Raw genomic sequence first — 18,502 nt, 5'->3', positions numbered from 1 at the left:
TCCTGATTTTTCACTTTTGAAAGTTGGCATGTCTGCTCTTGATGTGTTTGGATCCTGAATCCTCGATCTGGTCCTTTTATTTCATATTTTGTCACACATGATAACAAGAGAACCACACAAAAGAGAAAAAACACACAGACATACTACATGATGACAAACTACACACAAACACAAAGATGCTAAAGAAATTCACATGTTTCATACACAACACCAACCAAACACTAGTAGATACTTCTGCACTTCTGGCTAGTGACAGACATCAACTATCAAGTAATTTTAATTGGACTGTGCACTTTACTTCTAGCTTCCTCAGAAGTAGCCCAGTTACTTATAGGTAATTTTTTACAGTTGATTACATGATACATGAACAGTATTGTATCTTCTATTATTATTATTATTATTATTATTATTATTATTTTACTGTTGTTGTTGAAAGAAACCAATTTGGAATGTCATTATTTGTGTCAACAGGTTTCAACAATTATATGTCGTAGTGATAAGTGAATTATGTCCTCTCAGTTATTTTTTCATCTTTTGGTAATGATCCATAACCTAAGCCTTTAATATTAACTGGATATTTTTACATTACACTTTTTTTTAAACAAATTGGACATAATTCATGTACATGTTTGTTGTTGTCTGTTAAAGTACTCATAGTATTTTTGTGATCTTGTTCTCTGCCAGAAGACAACCATTCGAGCACTTTTTCTGATTTGCACTCATTTCTCGTATGAAATCTTATGATACTGAATTTACTATTACTAATTTACTGCTTGAACTGCCCTCCATGTTATATTACAAAGGAACAAAGACTCTAACAAATAATAATGAATAGTGAAATAGAGTTATTAAATCGAAAAAATAGAAAAGGGAAGAAACTGAGAGAGATTTGTCAGTATTATTAAAATAAGTGAATAAGGAGACATAGGACAGATTTTTATCTGAAGTAATCTCAGTGGCTAGGAAACACGTGTCAGATTTCCTTTTCACACTAGCCTTAGGAACCTCAAGGAAGCAAGCTGATAACGTACTGAAGTACTTCCCATTTCACCACCTGGATGACAACCTTAGTACTGCTGTTCCAGTATCTGTTTCGAACTCGCCTGCAGAACCAAAGAAAAGTGACTTTTTATTGGACCCATTTCCCTTTATTCACTCTTTCCTGCTCATATCTGTCCATATCCTAGTACTGAAGTATTCCTCACTGGCTTGTTATATCTGTCCTTGGCATACATTAACTGATCAAGTTTGACTTATTCTGTAAGATGTGTGTTGATAGTGAACTGAGAAAACTTTGCCTGTTACAATAGGTCACAGGATACTTCTCCCTGTCCAGTACGTGCATTTAACTTTAAATATGTACGTGACACAGTGAGGGATTTGGTAGTGGGCGGCAGGGCACAAATAGTAGTTAGTTAGAAAGTGACCAAGAGGTGGAATATTATCATCTCTCATTTTTGTGTGCTGAAAATGGATTATGAATAATTACACAGGCCAACAAAAAAAATGTTTGAAAAACTTTTTTACTTTGATAGCTGATCTTATAGATTTTTATGAGCTAAATCCAAATCTAGCCTTAGCTTTTTTGTATCATCCACAGTTTGTGAACAAAATGCTTTTTATTGTATAGTATAAAAATCCTATGTTATACAGTAAACGGAGAAATTAATGAAACACTTTGTTACAATATAAGCGTGGTTTGTATTTACAGTAAGCTACTTAAAACAATGATATGTGTTAATAGAGGTTTTGCTTGTCAACTGGAATTGGTTTGTATTTTCTTTCTCTTTTTTCTTTGAAGCTTCTTGTGTAGATTTTTCTACGATGAGTCGCTTGCTGAACTTCTCGGTGATGTGACCAACAGTGGTCCCCCATTATGTTGGTGTTCCAGCAGCTTTGGTAGTATTTTTCCATCACTTTAATGACCTAGTCAAAACACTCTCCTTGCTCCTCACTAACATCTCCCATACTGTCCGCAGTCTCAGGCAACTGAAACCACACTATGAGCAGCGACACCAGTGCATGATGGGAGTGCCGACTGGGTAGGGGTAAGGAGGAGGCTGGAGCAGGGAGGGGTAGTGTGGTGGGGATGGCAGACAGCGAAGTGCTGCAGGGTAGACTGAGGGCAGGGTAAAGGTTGGGTGGGGGGAGTAGTGGAAAAAGAGAGAAATAAAAAGACTTGGTGTGGTGGTGGAATGACGGCTGTGTAGTGCTGGAATGGGAGCAGGAAAGGGGCTGGATGGGTGAGGACAGTGACTGACGAAGGTTCAGGCCAGGAGGGTTATGGGAACGTAGGATGTGTTGCACGGAAAGTTCCCACCTGCGCAATTCATTAAAGCTGGTGTTGGTGGGAAGGATCCGTATGGCACAGGGTGTGAAGCAGTCATTGAAATGTAGGATATGTTTCGCAGAGTGTTTCTCGGCCACAGTTTGTCGGTGGCCATTCGTGCAGACAGACATCTTGTTGGTTGTCATGCCTACATGGAATGCAGCACAGTGGTTGCAGCTTAGCTTGTAGACCACATGACTGGTTTCATAGGTAGCCCTGCCGTTGATGGGATAAGTGATGTTAGTGACTGGCCTGGAGTAGGTGGTGGTAGGAGGATGTATGGGACAGGTCTTGCATCTAGGTCTATTACAGGGGTATGAGCCACGAGGTAAGGGATTGGCAGCAGGAGTTGTGTAAGGGTGGACGAGGATATTGTGTAGGTTTGGTGGACGGCGGAATACCACGGTAGGAGGGGTGGGAAGGATAGTGGGCAGGACATTTCTCATTTCAGGGCACGACCAGAAGTAATCGAAATCTTTGTTACATTCCATCCCAAATTTTCCATTGTTTGATTTACTAAGATTTGTGTTTGTTTTCTTGATATATGAAGGAAAATACGTACACTTTTTAGATGGCTCTGCTCAGTGGAAAACTGTCGGTTGAAGTGCACTGACCTAATGCAGCCTATTTGGCGAGTGGCTACACTGTACGTGGGTTGTACTAACTTTGCTGTGCCTTTTTTACAGGCATGGGCCTCCCGCAACTGCCCAGCCTGTACATCCGCAAGCAGAGGGCACTGGAGCAGGAACTGGACCAGACGCTGGCCGAGACGTGCGATAACATCGAACCCAGCACGTCGCCCCCGCCCACCGGCGCGCGCTCGTTCCACTCAGACAGCGGGGCGGACCGCCTGACGAGGAGCGGCCACCGAGCCAGCAGCTTCTACCACCAGCAGCACTCTGTCAGCAGGTCAGGCTCCTGTCCGATACTGCATGTCAGTTCACAGCTGACCTATTGTTACTGTATAGTATTTTGTTTAATGATGCTCTGGACCGTGGCTGCATAAATTTCTTGGATTTCTTTTCCTTTGCCATCTGGAATAATGCCGGTAGGACGACGGCTCAATCCCGCGTCCGGCCATCCCGAATTAGGTTTTCCCTGATTTTCCTAAATCCCTCCAGGCAAATGCTGGGATGGTTCCTTTGAAAGGGCACGGTCGACTTCCTTTCCCATCCTTCCCTACTCAGATGAGATCGATGACTTCGCTGTTTCGTCTCCTCCCGCAAACAACCTCAACCCAACCCAATAATGCTGGTAGGAAGATGCTTTAATATAACATCAAGTTCTTGGAAATTTATCTGAACGTTTACTTCAAAGGCCTTCTTCGTAGACTTGTTGATAACAATACACTAATTTCTTACTTACAACACATGCTTGATACAGGAACATCTCTTATCTTATAGTCTTTACATCTGACATAAGACTGACATGAATAAAATTTCACAATCTTCTGTTGTTTCTTCACGAATAGTTCAAAGCATCGCCAGTCTGGGGGCATGTGCTCTGGGCTTGCCACGTTACTCCGTCCTGGGGATAAACACAAATGCTCGTGTAGATACTTCACCTCGTGCAGTTAACGCAAACACTGCCCCTGATTCGGAAGATGTGGTGCCCTCAATTTCCTCTCCACGTCCTAATTACGTAACAAAACCACATGACAGTTGTGTTCTCCTAAATATTAAATCACTATATTATTTTTAGTTCTGAGCATCATTCCTTGCCAATATAGATGTAGGGTTATCCATCACTCTTCTCTTTTACACTTCATGGAAATGGGTGTAGAGCATGCATCGGCATGTACCAGGCAAGCATTGTCCCACAGAGCCATGTGGCCCATTGAAAAATTGTTGTAAATTTAGTGAATTAGAGATTTTTGGTAAACTTCCAAGTTGATTTTCTCGAAGAATTTGGAGTTGCAATGTACTTCTTTGGTTGATTGACATTTGAGTTCTACACTTCGCTTACCGTAGATATAAATACTTACAAAAATCTGATTGCCGTGTTGCCTCGTTCTCATTTGCAATTGCAGGTTTAGTCATTACCCCTTCAGGTCCATTGCTAAATAATGTCTACCACATTATTACTTTCTGAGTATCTTATATTGAATTCACTGACATGAAATGGATGGATTTGATGAGATGATTCAGTCAAATGCAGTAACATGAAATAATGTCATTGAAGTACACAATAATGGAAATTCCTGGTTGGAGCAGTATGTAAAATGAAGGAAAACTGACCAGTCACCTTCAGCGGACCGATGCGTGAAGCACATTAGCACGTAAAGGAAAACAGTATTCACACCAGTTTTTGAGCATCCCAAAGCCATGGCAAGGCTAGTTATTGATCCAGTGTCATAAATGCGTTATACCTAATGAAAATTTGCACCAGACCATGAGTGAAACCTGTATTTCCTGCCTATTGTGAGCAGTCATCTTAATCATTAGACTATGTGTGCATTCGTCCAGCCTTCACCCAAACTTCCATTGTCGCTGATGTTTCCTCGTATTACTTTCAAACACTACGGTGGAGGTTCTCCTACGTGGGAAATGGAGGAACAGATCTTGTAAAAAATGAAGATGAAATCGATGAAATGCGATGACGTGAAATTTAATTAGCCCCAACGTTTCCATTACCTCAGAGTTCAGCATTTAGTGAGTGGTCTTAACTGATGTCGTTTTGTGTCACTGCATTTTGTTCAGTTTGTCATCATTTCCACACATTTCTTTTCAGTAAATTCAATTTAATTGGTACATTTCCATTATGACTGGGAAAACTGTGATCCCAGTCTTGTTCATTCCTCTATAGATTGTATTCCAGAATGGAGGAAGGCTGTGTTTGTTCAGCAGTAATTGGAGGAAACATTAGTGGTAGTGAAAGTTTGCGTCTGGCTTGGAGGTGTGCTGAGACAGGGTAACGGTTAAGGCAACTGATCGTGAATGGTGGGAAATACAGGTTTCATTGTTGGTGTGGCATAAATTTTCATTTGTCATGTGATATTTATTTTAAGTACACATTTATCTTACGAACAGTGACAAAATAGTAATTACATAGACTATTAAATGACAACTATAGATTGGAGTCAAGCTGAGATAGTCGAGGCATTAAATTCGAGCAGTAGAAACTGCCTAGTAGTCGAGTTGATCTTTTGTTGGTGTTTTGTTGATCAAAAGGGTTGGCACCTTTCCCAAGGTCTCATCTGCAGTTAAAACAGAATTCAGAATACAGGTGCAATGATCCACTTAGGATGGAACATGCATCAGAAAGTGTAACAATGAGGTTATTCATTGTAACTGATAATTAGCTGGCATTCAGGTGGCTGTTTTTTATCTGTTTGTCATTGTCTATAAGTAAGAGTGAGTAAGTGTTTCTTGTAACAGTCCAGAAACTTGTACTTATTTGTGTTGAAGAACTGGTCAGATAGCAATCTGACTCACAACTGATACTCAAATATGTTTCCAAAGTGCAGAATTTTTCAGATGTGTATATACACAGTGTGTGTTTGCTGAATGGAGACAAAGTGCAAGAAACAATCGCCTTGGAGGATGAGGAGCAAAAAAGGTCATGTGGACATGTGGCTGGAAATGCATGGTGTTTATGCTACAGAGTATTTATTAATTCATCACACATGTACAGTACAGCATGATGCCTGGTGTTTTCTCATGTGTGCTTTCAATCATTGAAACCTACACTTCCAACAATCCTTTTTCTCGACCTTCAAGTAGGTGTGCTTGTCTCAGAAAGCATTTATGGTGATACGTCAGCTTCACCTTTTTGGTTCCTTATCTTCTCAGATGTCATTTCTTGCAGTTTTTCCCCTTTTAACACAGTTACTTTGTACATACACACATCTAAAAAGTGTTGTTATTTGGAAACATGACTTAGTGTCAACCAGTATATTCGAGAATGGATATTGGAGTATGTGTTACTTATGAATTATACTGATGAAACATTATTGGTTTTATTATCTTAATCTCTTCAGCCAAATGGAAGAGTTTAATGTTATGTATGTGCGCCAAAGAAGAGTGCACGAGACAAGGAATAAGCAACTGAACTCTTCTACTGGTATACTGTGGATAAGCACTATCTTTGAACTACCATACCAAAGATTTGTAGCCCGGAAACATAAGAAAGTGTGCTACTATACAACATTGACTTGGTCATTAACTTTTCAAGTTGAGCAGTTGGTACAACAAGCAAGCAGACTGGAATTGTGATTTTGTTGTAATATTGTGTGTATTTTGAAGAGTGGCACTTCAGTTCACTAGGAGGCAAGAAGGCAGGTTTAGCAAGTTAAATCAACTACCCTATTTCATAGGTATATATGGTCAATTTTTCTGAGCAAAGTAACAGCATGCGCTAGCAAATAACATTTCTGTTAGAAAATTAAATATCGTATATGATTTGTTTAATGTCATTAAATAGGTTGTTGGTGGATATTTAGTCCTTTTCTTTAATGATAAAAAGAACGCATCTCCTCTGTTGTTATCCTTCCTTTACAAGTGGGAGGCAGTAATATTGGAAGCGACTGCAAAAAACCGTAACAAAAGGAGTAGTTTGATGTTACGTATGTGAGTCAAGGAAGAGGGTGTTTCTTTCATCCTTCTGTTTTCAAACATTGGTAAGTCTGGGATGGAGTAACAGTATGAATTGGGATAGATTGCTATTCATCACACAGGAAAAGTTGAACAACAGACAGGCTCTTTTAAAAGTAGACAATTGGATATTTTTATGCATTTCTTATTTTTTATTAATATTGTTTTAGCTATTTTTAGCTAAAAATATCCAACAGTCTACTTTTAAATATGCCTGTCTGCTGTTCAGCACTTCCTCAATGTTATGACTAATAATCTATCCTAATTAATATTGTTACTTCTATTTTATTTTAATTGTTTTAAAAATGGGCGTTTTGTGTAAAACATTTTATTATGTAAGTGATTTATTGAGCGATTTTTAAAATCATGTGCTAAAACCTTGCCCTACCAAATCAAGAATTTTGTGCTATCTTTTGGCTTTGAACACTGGCAGGATTACCATGGTGAGTGTACATAATTAGAATCCTACAAACACTTGGCCATACAGTAGTTACATCATATAATGTAAAAAAAAAAGGAGAGTGCAACACATATATGATACATAGTATCTTATTATGAATTACATCCATGTAACTAAGTGACAATTAACATGTTGCATCAAAACATAAATACTGTTACTATAGTGTCAAGTATTGAAAATTACATAGTTCAGGCCTTTAAGGGAGCATCATCGAATAAAAGAAAGCCATTTATACATTAATTGTATGCAGTCCTGATGATTTAAGTATTAATATACATGAAATGGCATATAATTGCTTGTCACTTCACACACATACCACTGTATTTATCTCACAAACTACAGCCGGCCGCTGTGGCCGAGCGTTTGTAGGTACTTCAGTCTGCAACCGCACTGCTGCTACGGTCGCAGATTCGAGTTCGGTCGAGTTCTCCATCTTTGGATTGGATGAATTGTTTGGGGGAAGAGACCAAACAGCGAGGTCATCGGTCTCATCGGATTAGGGAAGGATGGGGAAGGAAGTCGGCTGTGCCCTTTCAAAGGAACCATCCCAGCATTTGCCTGGAGCGATTTAGGGAAATCGCGGAAAACCTAAATCAGGATGGCTGGACGCGGGATTGAACCGTCGTCCTCCCAAATGCAAGTCCAGTGTGCTACCACTGCGCCACCTCGCTCGGTCGCAGATTCGAATCCTGCCTCGGGCACAGATGTGTGTGATGTTCTTAGGTTAGTTAGGTTTAAGTAGTTATAAGTCTATGGACTGATGACCCCAGATGTTAAAGTCTCACAGTCCTTAGAGCCATCACTAACTACAAACAAAAGTATGTCATTAGCCTGTGCTATGTAATGCATCTACTGTAAAAGTACAAACAAAGGCTTCTTTTTTTAGTAATTGTCCAAGTAACAGGACTAATAATAAAAGTAATATATGCATTGGAACAAATACTTACACGTAGTATAGCATATACTGAAATGGGAAGAGAAAAGATTTAAGCACAAAATTTTGATTATGTATCACATTCTTGACAGAAGTAAATAGTCCACTAAATGGTTTCCCATTAAAGTAATGTAATATTTTCTCTCTGTTCCCTCCCCAAAAACAACACAGAAACCAGAAAAATTAATATAATTCGAATAGAACATATTTGTTGGTGCCAGGAGACAGTAGTTGCCATAAAAGTTCGTGTTATATCTCTGCAGTTCACATTTGTGTTGAACTGAAGGCTGTGAGATACCTGACGAACACAGATCAGAAAGTGTTGATTTATTGTGGCAGAATAATCTTACCGTAGCTGAAAAATCAAAAATACTGCAGGTTAGAGTGCACATTGTATTGCACATAAAGTACCTTGTTATTCAGTATACTGAGAGAGGAAAACCAGTGTCACAATTATGTTTTGCAGATCCGAGAGTAAGGATTCTGTGACGAGCACTCATTCGGACTCGGTGTTCGAACGCGCCATGCTGGGGTCGAGGGTCCCTCCGTCGACAGCTCGGCTGCTGCGCCACCGTGGACTGTGCCCGGGCACCGTGCCCGAGGAGGACAGGGGGTCCACCGGCAGCAGGGAGAGGCGCTCGCACTCGCTGCCACATGCCGCCAGGCTGAGCTCCGAGGAATCGAGAGGGGTCCGGCCGCTGAGCGCTGCAGGTGAGCGCTCTCTCTAGAGTATGTACAATTTAGTTCAGTCTTTGCCCTGATCCCTGGATGATAATTGCAATCTCTTGCTGTGATGTGGCAGGTGTCAGTATTACAAAATATAATACAAGATTTGTCAAAGTAAAGTCCCTGGGTCCGTAAAAACTTAATTTATCGTGAGCACAGTCGACTGCATCAAAATTATTCAAAATAGAATCCTCCTGCATCAATACATTTTTTCCAGGGATATTTCCAAGTGATGTAGGCATTCTGGGAGCTCCAGGTTGGAGTGTCCTTTAGTGCACACGTAACAGCATCATTCTAATTGTTGGTGTCTTGATGGTGTGCTTTTGAGGGCGCCTTGAGCTGGGGAAAACAATAAAAGTGTTCCGGAACGAGATCAGGACTGTAGCGGGGCTCGGTCGGCGTTATGAGTTCTGGTTGTGCGTGTCTTCTGGGAGTGTGGTGTCTGCGAGATGTGCCAGTCGGAGCTGTGTGTCATTGTTTCTTGCCCGTATCCAAAAATCCACGTGTCATCTCGCATTAGAACATGGTCCAAAACGATAGCATCATTTCTACTCGGTACCACCAGTTCCAGAAGTTTTTTGGAAATGTGTACTCTGTTGGACTTGCGGTCGTCAAGCAGTGTCTTCGGTATAATATTTGCACACTTTCTTCATTTGCAATTGTGCAGCTACAGTCTCGTAGACAACAGCATTGGGTATCTTCAGACTCTGAAGTATCAGATGACCACTGTGTTCAAAAATTCGGATACACGAACCACAATCTTCACCTTCTGATGTCAAAGGCTGTGTTCAAAAATTCAGACACACGAACCACAATCTTCGCCTTCTGATGTTGAAGGCTGTCCAGTGCAAGTTTTGTTGTTGGCATCATATTGACCAGTGAAAAACGCTTTGTGTCACTGAAACACATGCTGTTTAACATACATTCAGTCCCAAATGCATGCTCACTCATTGGAAACATTTCGGCAGTGGACTTCCCAGGATTTGTGTGGAATTTGATTATGTAACATTGTTCAAGTGAATGCTGCGTGTTGACGGAACTGGAACACCAAACCAGAGGTTCACATAGGTATACATTCTGGCACTCAGGGAGCTCGAAGGAACTAGGTTTGGTTCTGTTGGGAAGCTAACACACACCAACTATCCTGAATGCAAAGACTACAGAATTGGGGACATTCCTTTCAGGGTAGACCTTGTGCACTTTTTCAGTGAAAAATATGGCAACATGTTGACCATTTATACGACTGTCTGAAGTCACAATTTTTTCTTTTTTTATATACTGTGATTTACACTTCACTGTGTTCGATTTTCTCTCTCTCTCTCTCTCTCTCTCTCTCTCTCTCTCTCTCACACACACACACACACACACACACACACACGCACACACACACAAACATACACACAAATTTTTATTACACATTCAGATATTATTTCGGTTTGTGTTAAAAGTTAACTTTATTAGCCATGGAATTCTTTACATCATTGGGTAGTTGGTTATGTGCTGCTGTTTCTGGATGTGAAATGCATATAAGGTGACTTACAAACTCCTTGCATGCATTTTTATCATGGGATATCTTCATCATCAACAACCACCTAATTCCACATGCACCACTGGATAAAGGGCTCCCCACAACATATCCTTGGATTATAGTCTTAAGCAATACACATCCATGTTGCTTCATTGTGTTTTCTAGTGCCATCTACCCACCTTCCATTATGTTTGTATCTCGGTATTTACCGGATTTTGTGAAATAAGAAGAGAACTACCATCTGTTCACTTACTAATTCCAAACATTCACCTCTTCATGAGCCTGAACAACTCTCTGTTTTTAGATAATTGTTTTGCATTAGAAGTCCATGTCTCTTTGCCTTAAGTCAGAACTGATAATCCACACTAATTGCTAATTTTCCTTTTCAGAGATACTGAAGGGTTAGCTTTGGAAACACTATTTGCTTTACCAAAATACTCTGTGCCATTCCTACTCATTTGTTTACATTTTTTCTGTCTCTGCCATCATTGTTTTCACCTGCTATAAACATAAAAACAACTATGTCCATAACTCCCTTGTTAATTTGTACGATTTTCTTTATTGTATGTTGTTTACACATAATTTTAATCTTGTAGTTTATTTTCAGCCTTGCTCTGTAAATTTCTGTTTTAAATGCTGCCATCCATTCTCATTCTCCGTGCTTTGGACAAACAGCGCGATGTCATGTTCCTTCTTTTTTTTTCCAGTTTACGGGTCTGTAGGGTAAAGAAACAGATTTATTCACATTTTAGAATGTGATTCTCATCAACTCCACAGTCGGTGAAGGGGGGGAGGGGGGGGGGAGTAGCTGAAATATTGAAGCGTGGAAAATGTTCTTGTACCTCTGCCTGGAACACTTATTGTTACTGCATAAAGTTATCATTTTAGATACCCATTCTGGTAACTTGCTACAGTGAAACAACGAACTGTTGACTCAAACCAAAGGGCAACCAGAGTCATACAAGGTGTGTTCCATAAGTAATGCGACAAAATTCATAAAAAATCATTTATTGAATATATTCGTACAAATAATCAAAAATTTTCAAAATAGAACCCTCTTGCTTCTATAGAGTTCTGGAGGCAGTGTTCCCATGCGTGGACGGCATCCTGGAATGCCTTTTGGGAATGTCCTTTAGAGATGATGTAACATGAGCCTGGATGCTTTCAATCGTGTCCCAATGTTTTCTTTTCATGACTCCTTTTAACTGAGGAAACAAGCAAAAAAGTCAGTGGGAGCCAGGCCAGGACTGTAGGGAGGCTGGGGAACCAATGGGGTCTTGGTTCCGGCCAGGAAGTCATTGACAATGAAGGCACTGTGACTTGGCGCGTTGTCGTGGTGAACTTTCCACGTGTCCTCGATGTCGCTTCGGCAGTGCGATACCCTCCTTTTCAGTCTTTTGAGCACTTCCAAGTAGAAAGCTGAGTTCACTGTAGTCCCAGTAGGTACAAATTCGTGGTGGACAATGCCTCTGACGTTAAAGAAGACAATGAGCACGGTTTTGATCCTGGACTTGCTCATGCGTGCCATCTTGGGACGGGGCGACAGTGGGGTGTGCCACTCTGAATTCTGCCTTTTTGTCTCAGGGTCGTACACAAAAATCCACGACTCATCACCAGTGATAACTGAGTTTAAAAAATGACAATCATTTTCACACATTTCCAACATTTCTCGGCACCGAAGCACTCGCATGTGCTTGTGTTTGTCAATCAACACTTTTGCGACGAGTTTGGCACACACCTTTCTCATGTTCAAATCTTCGGTCGCAATGCGGAAAACTGTTGTTTTTGACATGTTTAGAGTTTGTGCTATCAATTGAAGGCTCAGCCGCCTGTCAGAGTTCAAACAATCGCGCACATGCGTCACATTTTCGTCGACTCTTGCGGTTGATGGCCGCCCACTGCGAGGTTTGTCGGTGATCTCCTCTCGGCCCTCCATGAAAGACTTGTTCCATCGGAAAGCTTGTGATTTGGACAAACAATCATTCCCAAAGGCATGCTGAAGTAATGGAAACGTTTCGGTGGCGGACTTCCCAAGTTTAACGCAAAATTTGATAGCGTACTGTTGCTCTACAGAATGATCCGTTGTGACGTGTTACATAAACTCAAAACGGGGTTGACGGAAACGCACGTCTTGACTCTCCGGCAGCACGCAGCCGAATGAGACTAAAAGTGTTTTGAAGCTAACGCGCCCTCCCCCCCGCCCTCCACTTAGCCCAGCCGGTTGCAACACGCTGTGGTGTACCGTTGCGTCAGAAAAAAATTGGTCGCATTACTTATGGAACGCACTCTGTATTTATCACAACAGTTCTGAGAACATTGATGTTTATACACACGTGGTGTCTGCTGCCATACTAAGTGAAATGTGTGGCAGAAATATAATTTACTTCTCTTGCACTGAAAGTGGAATGGTGATGGATGTTAGTGGATAGCCTTCTCTGACAATTTACATTTTATACTTTATAGAATAGATATGTGTCAATGGCTGCAATGACAAATATGAAAGAACAAGCATTCTGCAAACACTGTTGGGAAAAAAAGAAAACATCACAGTATTTTGGTCTGGAGAGTTTTGACTTGGTGATTTTTTTGCAAAAGGTACTTCTGACGATCTGGCTTACCTACACAAGGATATCACCTTTCTTTGCAAGTAAGGTGTGACTCCTTCATTCTTCCCATTGATTTGGGTATATTCCGCAGTAGGAGTATGTACTTATTAAACTAAAAAGAAGAATGATAAAATTGCAAGGAAGCAGGATCAAGTAAGAGTATGACTCTTATTTGTTGTGTGTGCTACAGTAAAAAGCTGTCTTGTTTGCTTAATGATTTTTATTTTTTACTTTATTTCATGTAATACATTTAGATTGCTGCCATTGTTGGACACAAACTTGGATGTTCTGAAATAAAGATCAGTATAATAATACAATAAGTACTATGCTAAAGCAAGAACAAGGCCAGTTAAAAATTGCTTTAGCATAGGATTTACTGTATAACAACACAGAGTTTTATTTAGGAAGTTATAGGTTTGGGTCAAATGATGGCAGGGTCAAAACATTCAAATGGAACAATAAAAAATTATTAGGCATTCAGAACGGCAATATTTGCAAAGTTCTTAATGAGTGTGGCTTTATACCAAGAATTTATTTTCCTCATTGATAAATATACATGTTCCAGGTGAAATTGAGAAAGGGACGTATGATACGTGGGAACACACTAAACAAAAAAGGAAAATGTAGTGAATTCCAAAACTTGTGTAGTGACTAGTTGCTGTAAATCCTGTTAACAGTAAAATACTTTCGCTGCTGTCAGTAAAATGAGAGTGACAGTAAGTTTTGGAGACAGTCGAAGTGAGGCAACATGTTTGAATTATTTTGGTTACTGAAACCTTCTAGTTGAAATGGCCTTGGAGATCCTGCTCAGACAAATCAGTAAAGCCTCCTCATGACTTGAACTTGCATCGCAAATTTAATATATATTTATTTTATAAGTTTGCTCTGTGATAGATGCAGAGTCACGCAGGCAGTGAAGTAGAAATACTGATCGCAGATTTGCCTTCTATTGGTACGTGTGTTATCATCTAATGTATGACACACCCTTCTGCCTTGTACAGGGGAGATTCAGACTGAACCTAGGCGCAGCGATTCTGCATCACCGGAGATTCGTAGTGGCTATTCCTCTCTACGTGCGGCAACGTCTTCGGTCTCGAGCGAATGGTTCGACCGGTCATCTACAAGTAATACTGTCGCCACCGTATCGACGACGACGGTCCGCTGCGAGTACGTTGCAGACGTCAGTACTACAGCGAGAAATGGATTGCCCACTCCAGAACTCTCGAATGACACAGAGCCGTACCCCCAAGTCACGGCCAGAGCACCTGTCACGACAGCAGACCTTCCTCTTACAAGTGCGCGGTAAGTAGTTCTAGTTATAAGCGCAATCCTTCCACAAAATTACTGTGAGAATAGTTTGTATGATGCTGACTTTCACAGTTGGTATTTATGTCCTTATTAATTTGTGTTTCCCAAGTATTAGGCCGTGGTCAAAGGTTTGTTTCTGTGGCTAATGTTTCATCTGATAATGCTGGAGAGATCATCATCATCATCGTCGTTGTCATCGGCTATAAAGACTCGGATAACAGTTTCACACTTAAAAACAGCTCAGCAAGCCAAACTGTTTATATGTATTGGGTCACGATGCCATCAGACTGCTGCGGAGTAGCGCTGACGTGTGTTCGTGTACGACGTGTGTTCGTACTACAAAACTAATCAATAACGTCCAGCTCAAAGAGCAAAAGAGGAATTGTTGTCTGGGCAGTGTGGATGAATTGGAAGTAACAGATTGTGCATTGGGTCGAGGGATCCACCAAATTTGTTTCTCCTGTACTATGGTTTTATTGAAGTTCAGTCATTACTATGCTAGGATGTACAGAGAGGTAATAGAAATTCAAAAACTCAGAAATATTTTTAACAGAAGAGGAGGAGGATTGAAATTGACAAGTTGTAGGCCTCAGTGCTAAGTAAAGCAAACAGTGCCAGATCTTCCCCACCACAAGCTACATAACACATTACACCACAACTTGGTGACCATTGTGTGGATAAGTGTGAACAGTTAGGCCTGCAGAGCTTAAGTATGAAACTACTATCTTAGTCTTTATAGCCACTGATGTTTCCAGCATTGTTACTTCTGCTATGAAAATTTCTGTAACTGATGTGTTCATTTTCAAAATCTTCTTCTGAAACATTAGATCAGTTTCCAGTGCAAACAATTTACTTTCGAGTAGAAGTTCTTCACTTACTTATCTCCATATTGTTAAAAATATTGTGCTCGGTTCACAGACGCGAATTCTGAAGTCCAAGAACTTGATTTTCTTGTAACAGATACAGGATGGAGCAGAGGAAACGCGTTTTTCACTAGTGAATGACAGAGACACGGTTTGGTAAAAGTAATAAAAACAAGCATTAAGTAATAGATTTTTTAATGCAGTTTTGAAATGTACATACTTTAATTAGGTTCAAAAAATAATGTCTTGGAGATGACGTCCTTCTTGCTGGATACAAATTTGGATCCTCTCCCCAAAAGTTACGCATGGCTCTCTCCAACACTTCATTTGGCACGGCTTCAATTTCCTGACGAATGGAACTCTTCAGGTCATTGATTGTGTGAGACTTGTTCCTGTAGACTTTAGATTTTAAATATCCCCACAAAAAGAAGTCGTATATCGACAAATCGGGTGAGCAAGGAAGCCAGCAAACATCACTATATCTCAAAATAACATGTCCTGGGAACATTTCTCGCACCACTTCCATGGATGCTCTTGCCATGTGAGCTGTGGCACCCTCCTGCTCAAACCATATTTCTCTCATGTTCACTTCACACCTTTCAAGTTATGGACAAAGAAAGTTGTTTTAACATTTTAACGTAGCACGCTGATGTCACAGTAACTGGAGTTCCGTCCTCTTAAAAAAAAAAAAAAAAAGGTGGGGGGGGGGGGGGGGCCCAACAATCCCCATCTTTGAAATGCAGCACCACACTGTAACTTTTAAACTGTGGAGAGGTCTTTGTTGTAATATACCGACAATTTTGAACATTGACATAACCATTTACTTGAAAATGTGCTTCATCACTCATGAAGACTGAAGCATCTGCATCTTCCGTAAAAATTTTGTCCATTACGCGACAAAACTCTCTGCGCTGCACAAAATCCTCTTCACTAAGCTGCTGGATGATCATTATCTTGTGCGGATGAAACTTGAGATCATCACGTAAGACGTGATGTACACAGCGCTACAGCCTGTCGTCTAGCCGATCATTTCGGACTAGCAGGAACTGCCGTTCTCACTCGGTCTACATTTTCCGGAGTACGAACTGAACGGGGAAGACCAGGTGGTTTCTTTTTCATCACAGATCAATACTTCTAAACGCTGCAACCCATCGGGGTACAGTATTTCGATCAGGCACTGCACCTCAAATTCCATCTCTAAAATTTTGACGAAAAGACGTTGCACTGTGACTACAGAATCATTGTTTCTAAAGTACTGCTCGAGAACGAACACACGGTGCTCTATGCTCCAACACTCCGTAGCGACTGAAACTGTCTTATGGTCAGTCTGCCAACATTCATTGAAGGTAAATACCCCCTCTCGTCGCCGCGTACTAGCGGCTCAAAAAACATGCGTTTCCTCTGCTCCACCGTGTACTTTACTCTTTCTATCTCATGACCAGTTTGGTTATGTCAGGGTTCATCGTCAAGTGTGCCTGTACAAATCATCGGAACCTTTTACAACATCACATATGTGACTCAGCCATTCCTACATCTACATCCACATTCTGTAAAACACACACAGAGCATATGTTTACATTGTGCTGGCTTTAATAAATGATGGTGAAGCAAATGCAGTATCAGATTTCCATATATGCTGTCATGTTCAATTACTACTTGAGCAACTCTACAAAACTAGCTACTAGTTTCAAAAGGCATTAATGATTCGCACAGATGCACTTGAAAATGAAATTTGGTATTTCGAAACTGGTCGCACTATAAGAGTAAATGAAGTAGCTGTTACAAGGAAAGCAAGATTCCATATTCAGTAAAATTTGTTCTTTACTTTTGGGTGTTGTTTTAATTTTACGCACCTTCATAGTTTATATTAAAATGGTGAATGTAAAAGAAGTTAGAGTTCAACATTAATAATGAAACTTAGTCCAACAAAAAGTGTGTTTTATCTGACAGATTAAAATTTTATGCTGGAACTGCAGTTTGAACCCATATCTTTGCATTTGGTGACATCCAAACATGTCTCAGAAACGCAGTTAATAACCCCGCACAATTTGTAAATAGTTAATACCGTCCTCAATGTGAAGTTTGGTTTCAGTGTTGCAGTGCTTCACTAGGCGTGGTCCTGGTGCAGATGGTATATCATTGCCTCCCCGCAACCTTCAAACTGACTTGCCCAGACCATTCTATCGCTTTTCTCATTATGTCAAAAACAATGTGTTCACCAAGAAAAATAATCCTATCTGAATATGTAGGTTTTGTGTCGTGACTTTAGCTGGTGTATTGCGTGAAACCTGTGTGTCAAGTACTTAGTGAAAACTGCATCACAATTAAAGTGGAGGGAGGGGGGAGATATAAAAACAATAATAAAGAAAACAGCAGCATTTGTAATTATGTAGGAATGTCTCTTATGTCTTCTTCCATTGCCTCCAGTTTAAATGCCCATTCACAAGTACAATGTTAGCTTGTTTTCTCTGCTGTTTGCTCCAGTATAAATGAGGTTTTTAGCAGTGCATCGGGACAGATATCCTTACACTTCGTTGATGAAGTGGTGTTGCCTGTTGTCAACATATGACAGAGCAGTACAGATTTATGAGTGACTTTGCAGCTGGTTAGTACGCGGTCAGGTAACTGCTCGTGCTGATGCATGCAGCCTTTAATTACGTACTTCTGATCCCACCTCGAGTGGTTGAGATAGGGGTTGCGTACCTAATCACCCGTGCAATTTAATTTGCAGAGTTAAAGCAGGAGCAATGTACAAGAAGAAACTGAGCAGCGTGTATGGGGATTACGCAGAGACGGATTTGGACCAGCCGACCGACTACAGCCTGCAGTACCAGGAGGAGGAAGACGAGGAGAGTGCAGAAGCTGCTCACAGGCAGGTGAGGGATCAGCCACATGCTCCTACCCTTCACAAGGGAGAGATTGTACTGTGGGGCTGTTTTCAGGGAGTCCTTATTCAGGGTGTCTATGACCCGGGACAACCGGGAGATCCGGGAAAAACCCGGGAATTTTTTAGAATTCAGGGAGTCTATTATTGCTTTAGTTTTCAGTTAAATTTTTGTGATTTTGACTGGTAAGAATCAATACTCCAACAAAGGATATTACTCTATCCCGCTTTTGCGGAATAATACTGCAGCAACAAAACATGAACGAGAAGGG

General features: G+C 40.7%; 1 protein-coding gene across 1 annotated transcript in view; it reads left to right on the top strand.

Annotated features, from left to right (window-relative positions):
• Positions 1 to 18,502, top strand: part of LOC124718638 — a 526,059-nt gene that overhangs the window by 349,187 nt on the left and 158,370 nt on the right. The window contains exons 13-16 of the mRNA XM_047244262.1: positions 3,016 to 3,238; positions 8,782 to 9,026; positions 14,177 to 14,477; positions 18,078 to 18,222. Of these exons, the coding sequence (XP_047100218.1) occupies positions 3,016 to 3,238; positions 8,782 to 9,026; positions 14,177 to 14,477; positions 18,078 to 18,222 (914 nt within the window). The remainder of the gene's footprint in view (positions 1 to 3,015; positions 3,239 to 8,781; positions 9,027 to 14,176; positions 14,478 to 18,077; positions 18,223 to 18,502) is intronic.

The sequence above is a fragment of the Schistocerca piceifrons genome, chromosome 10 (genome assembly GCF_021461385.2).
Source record: "Schistocerca piceifrons isolate TAMUIC-IGC-003096 chromosome 10, iqSchPice1.1, whole genome shotgun sequence".
NCBI classification, from domain to species: Eukaryota; Metazoa; Arthropoda; class Insecta; order Orthoptera; family Acrididae; genus Schistocerca; species Schistocerca piceifrons.
Note: the sequence above shows the minus strand (reverse complement) of the source record. Positions and strands in the feature narration are given on the sequence as shown.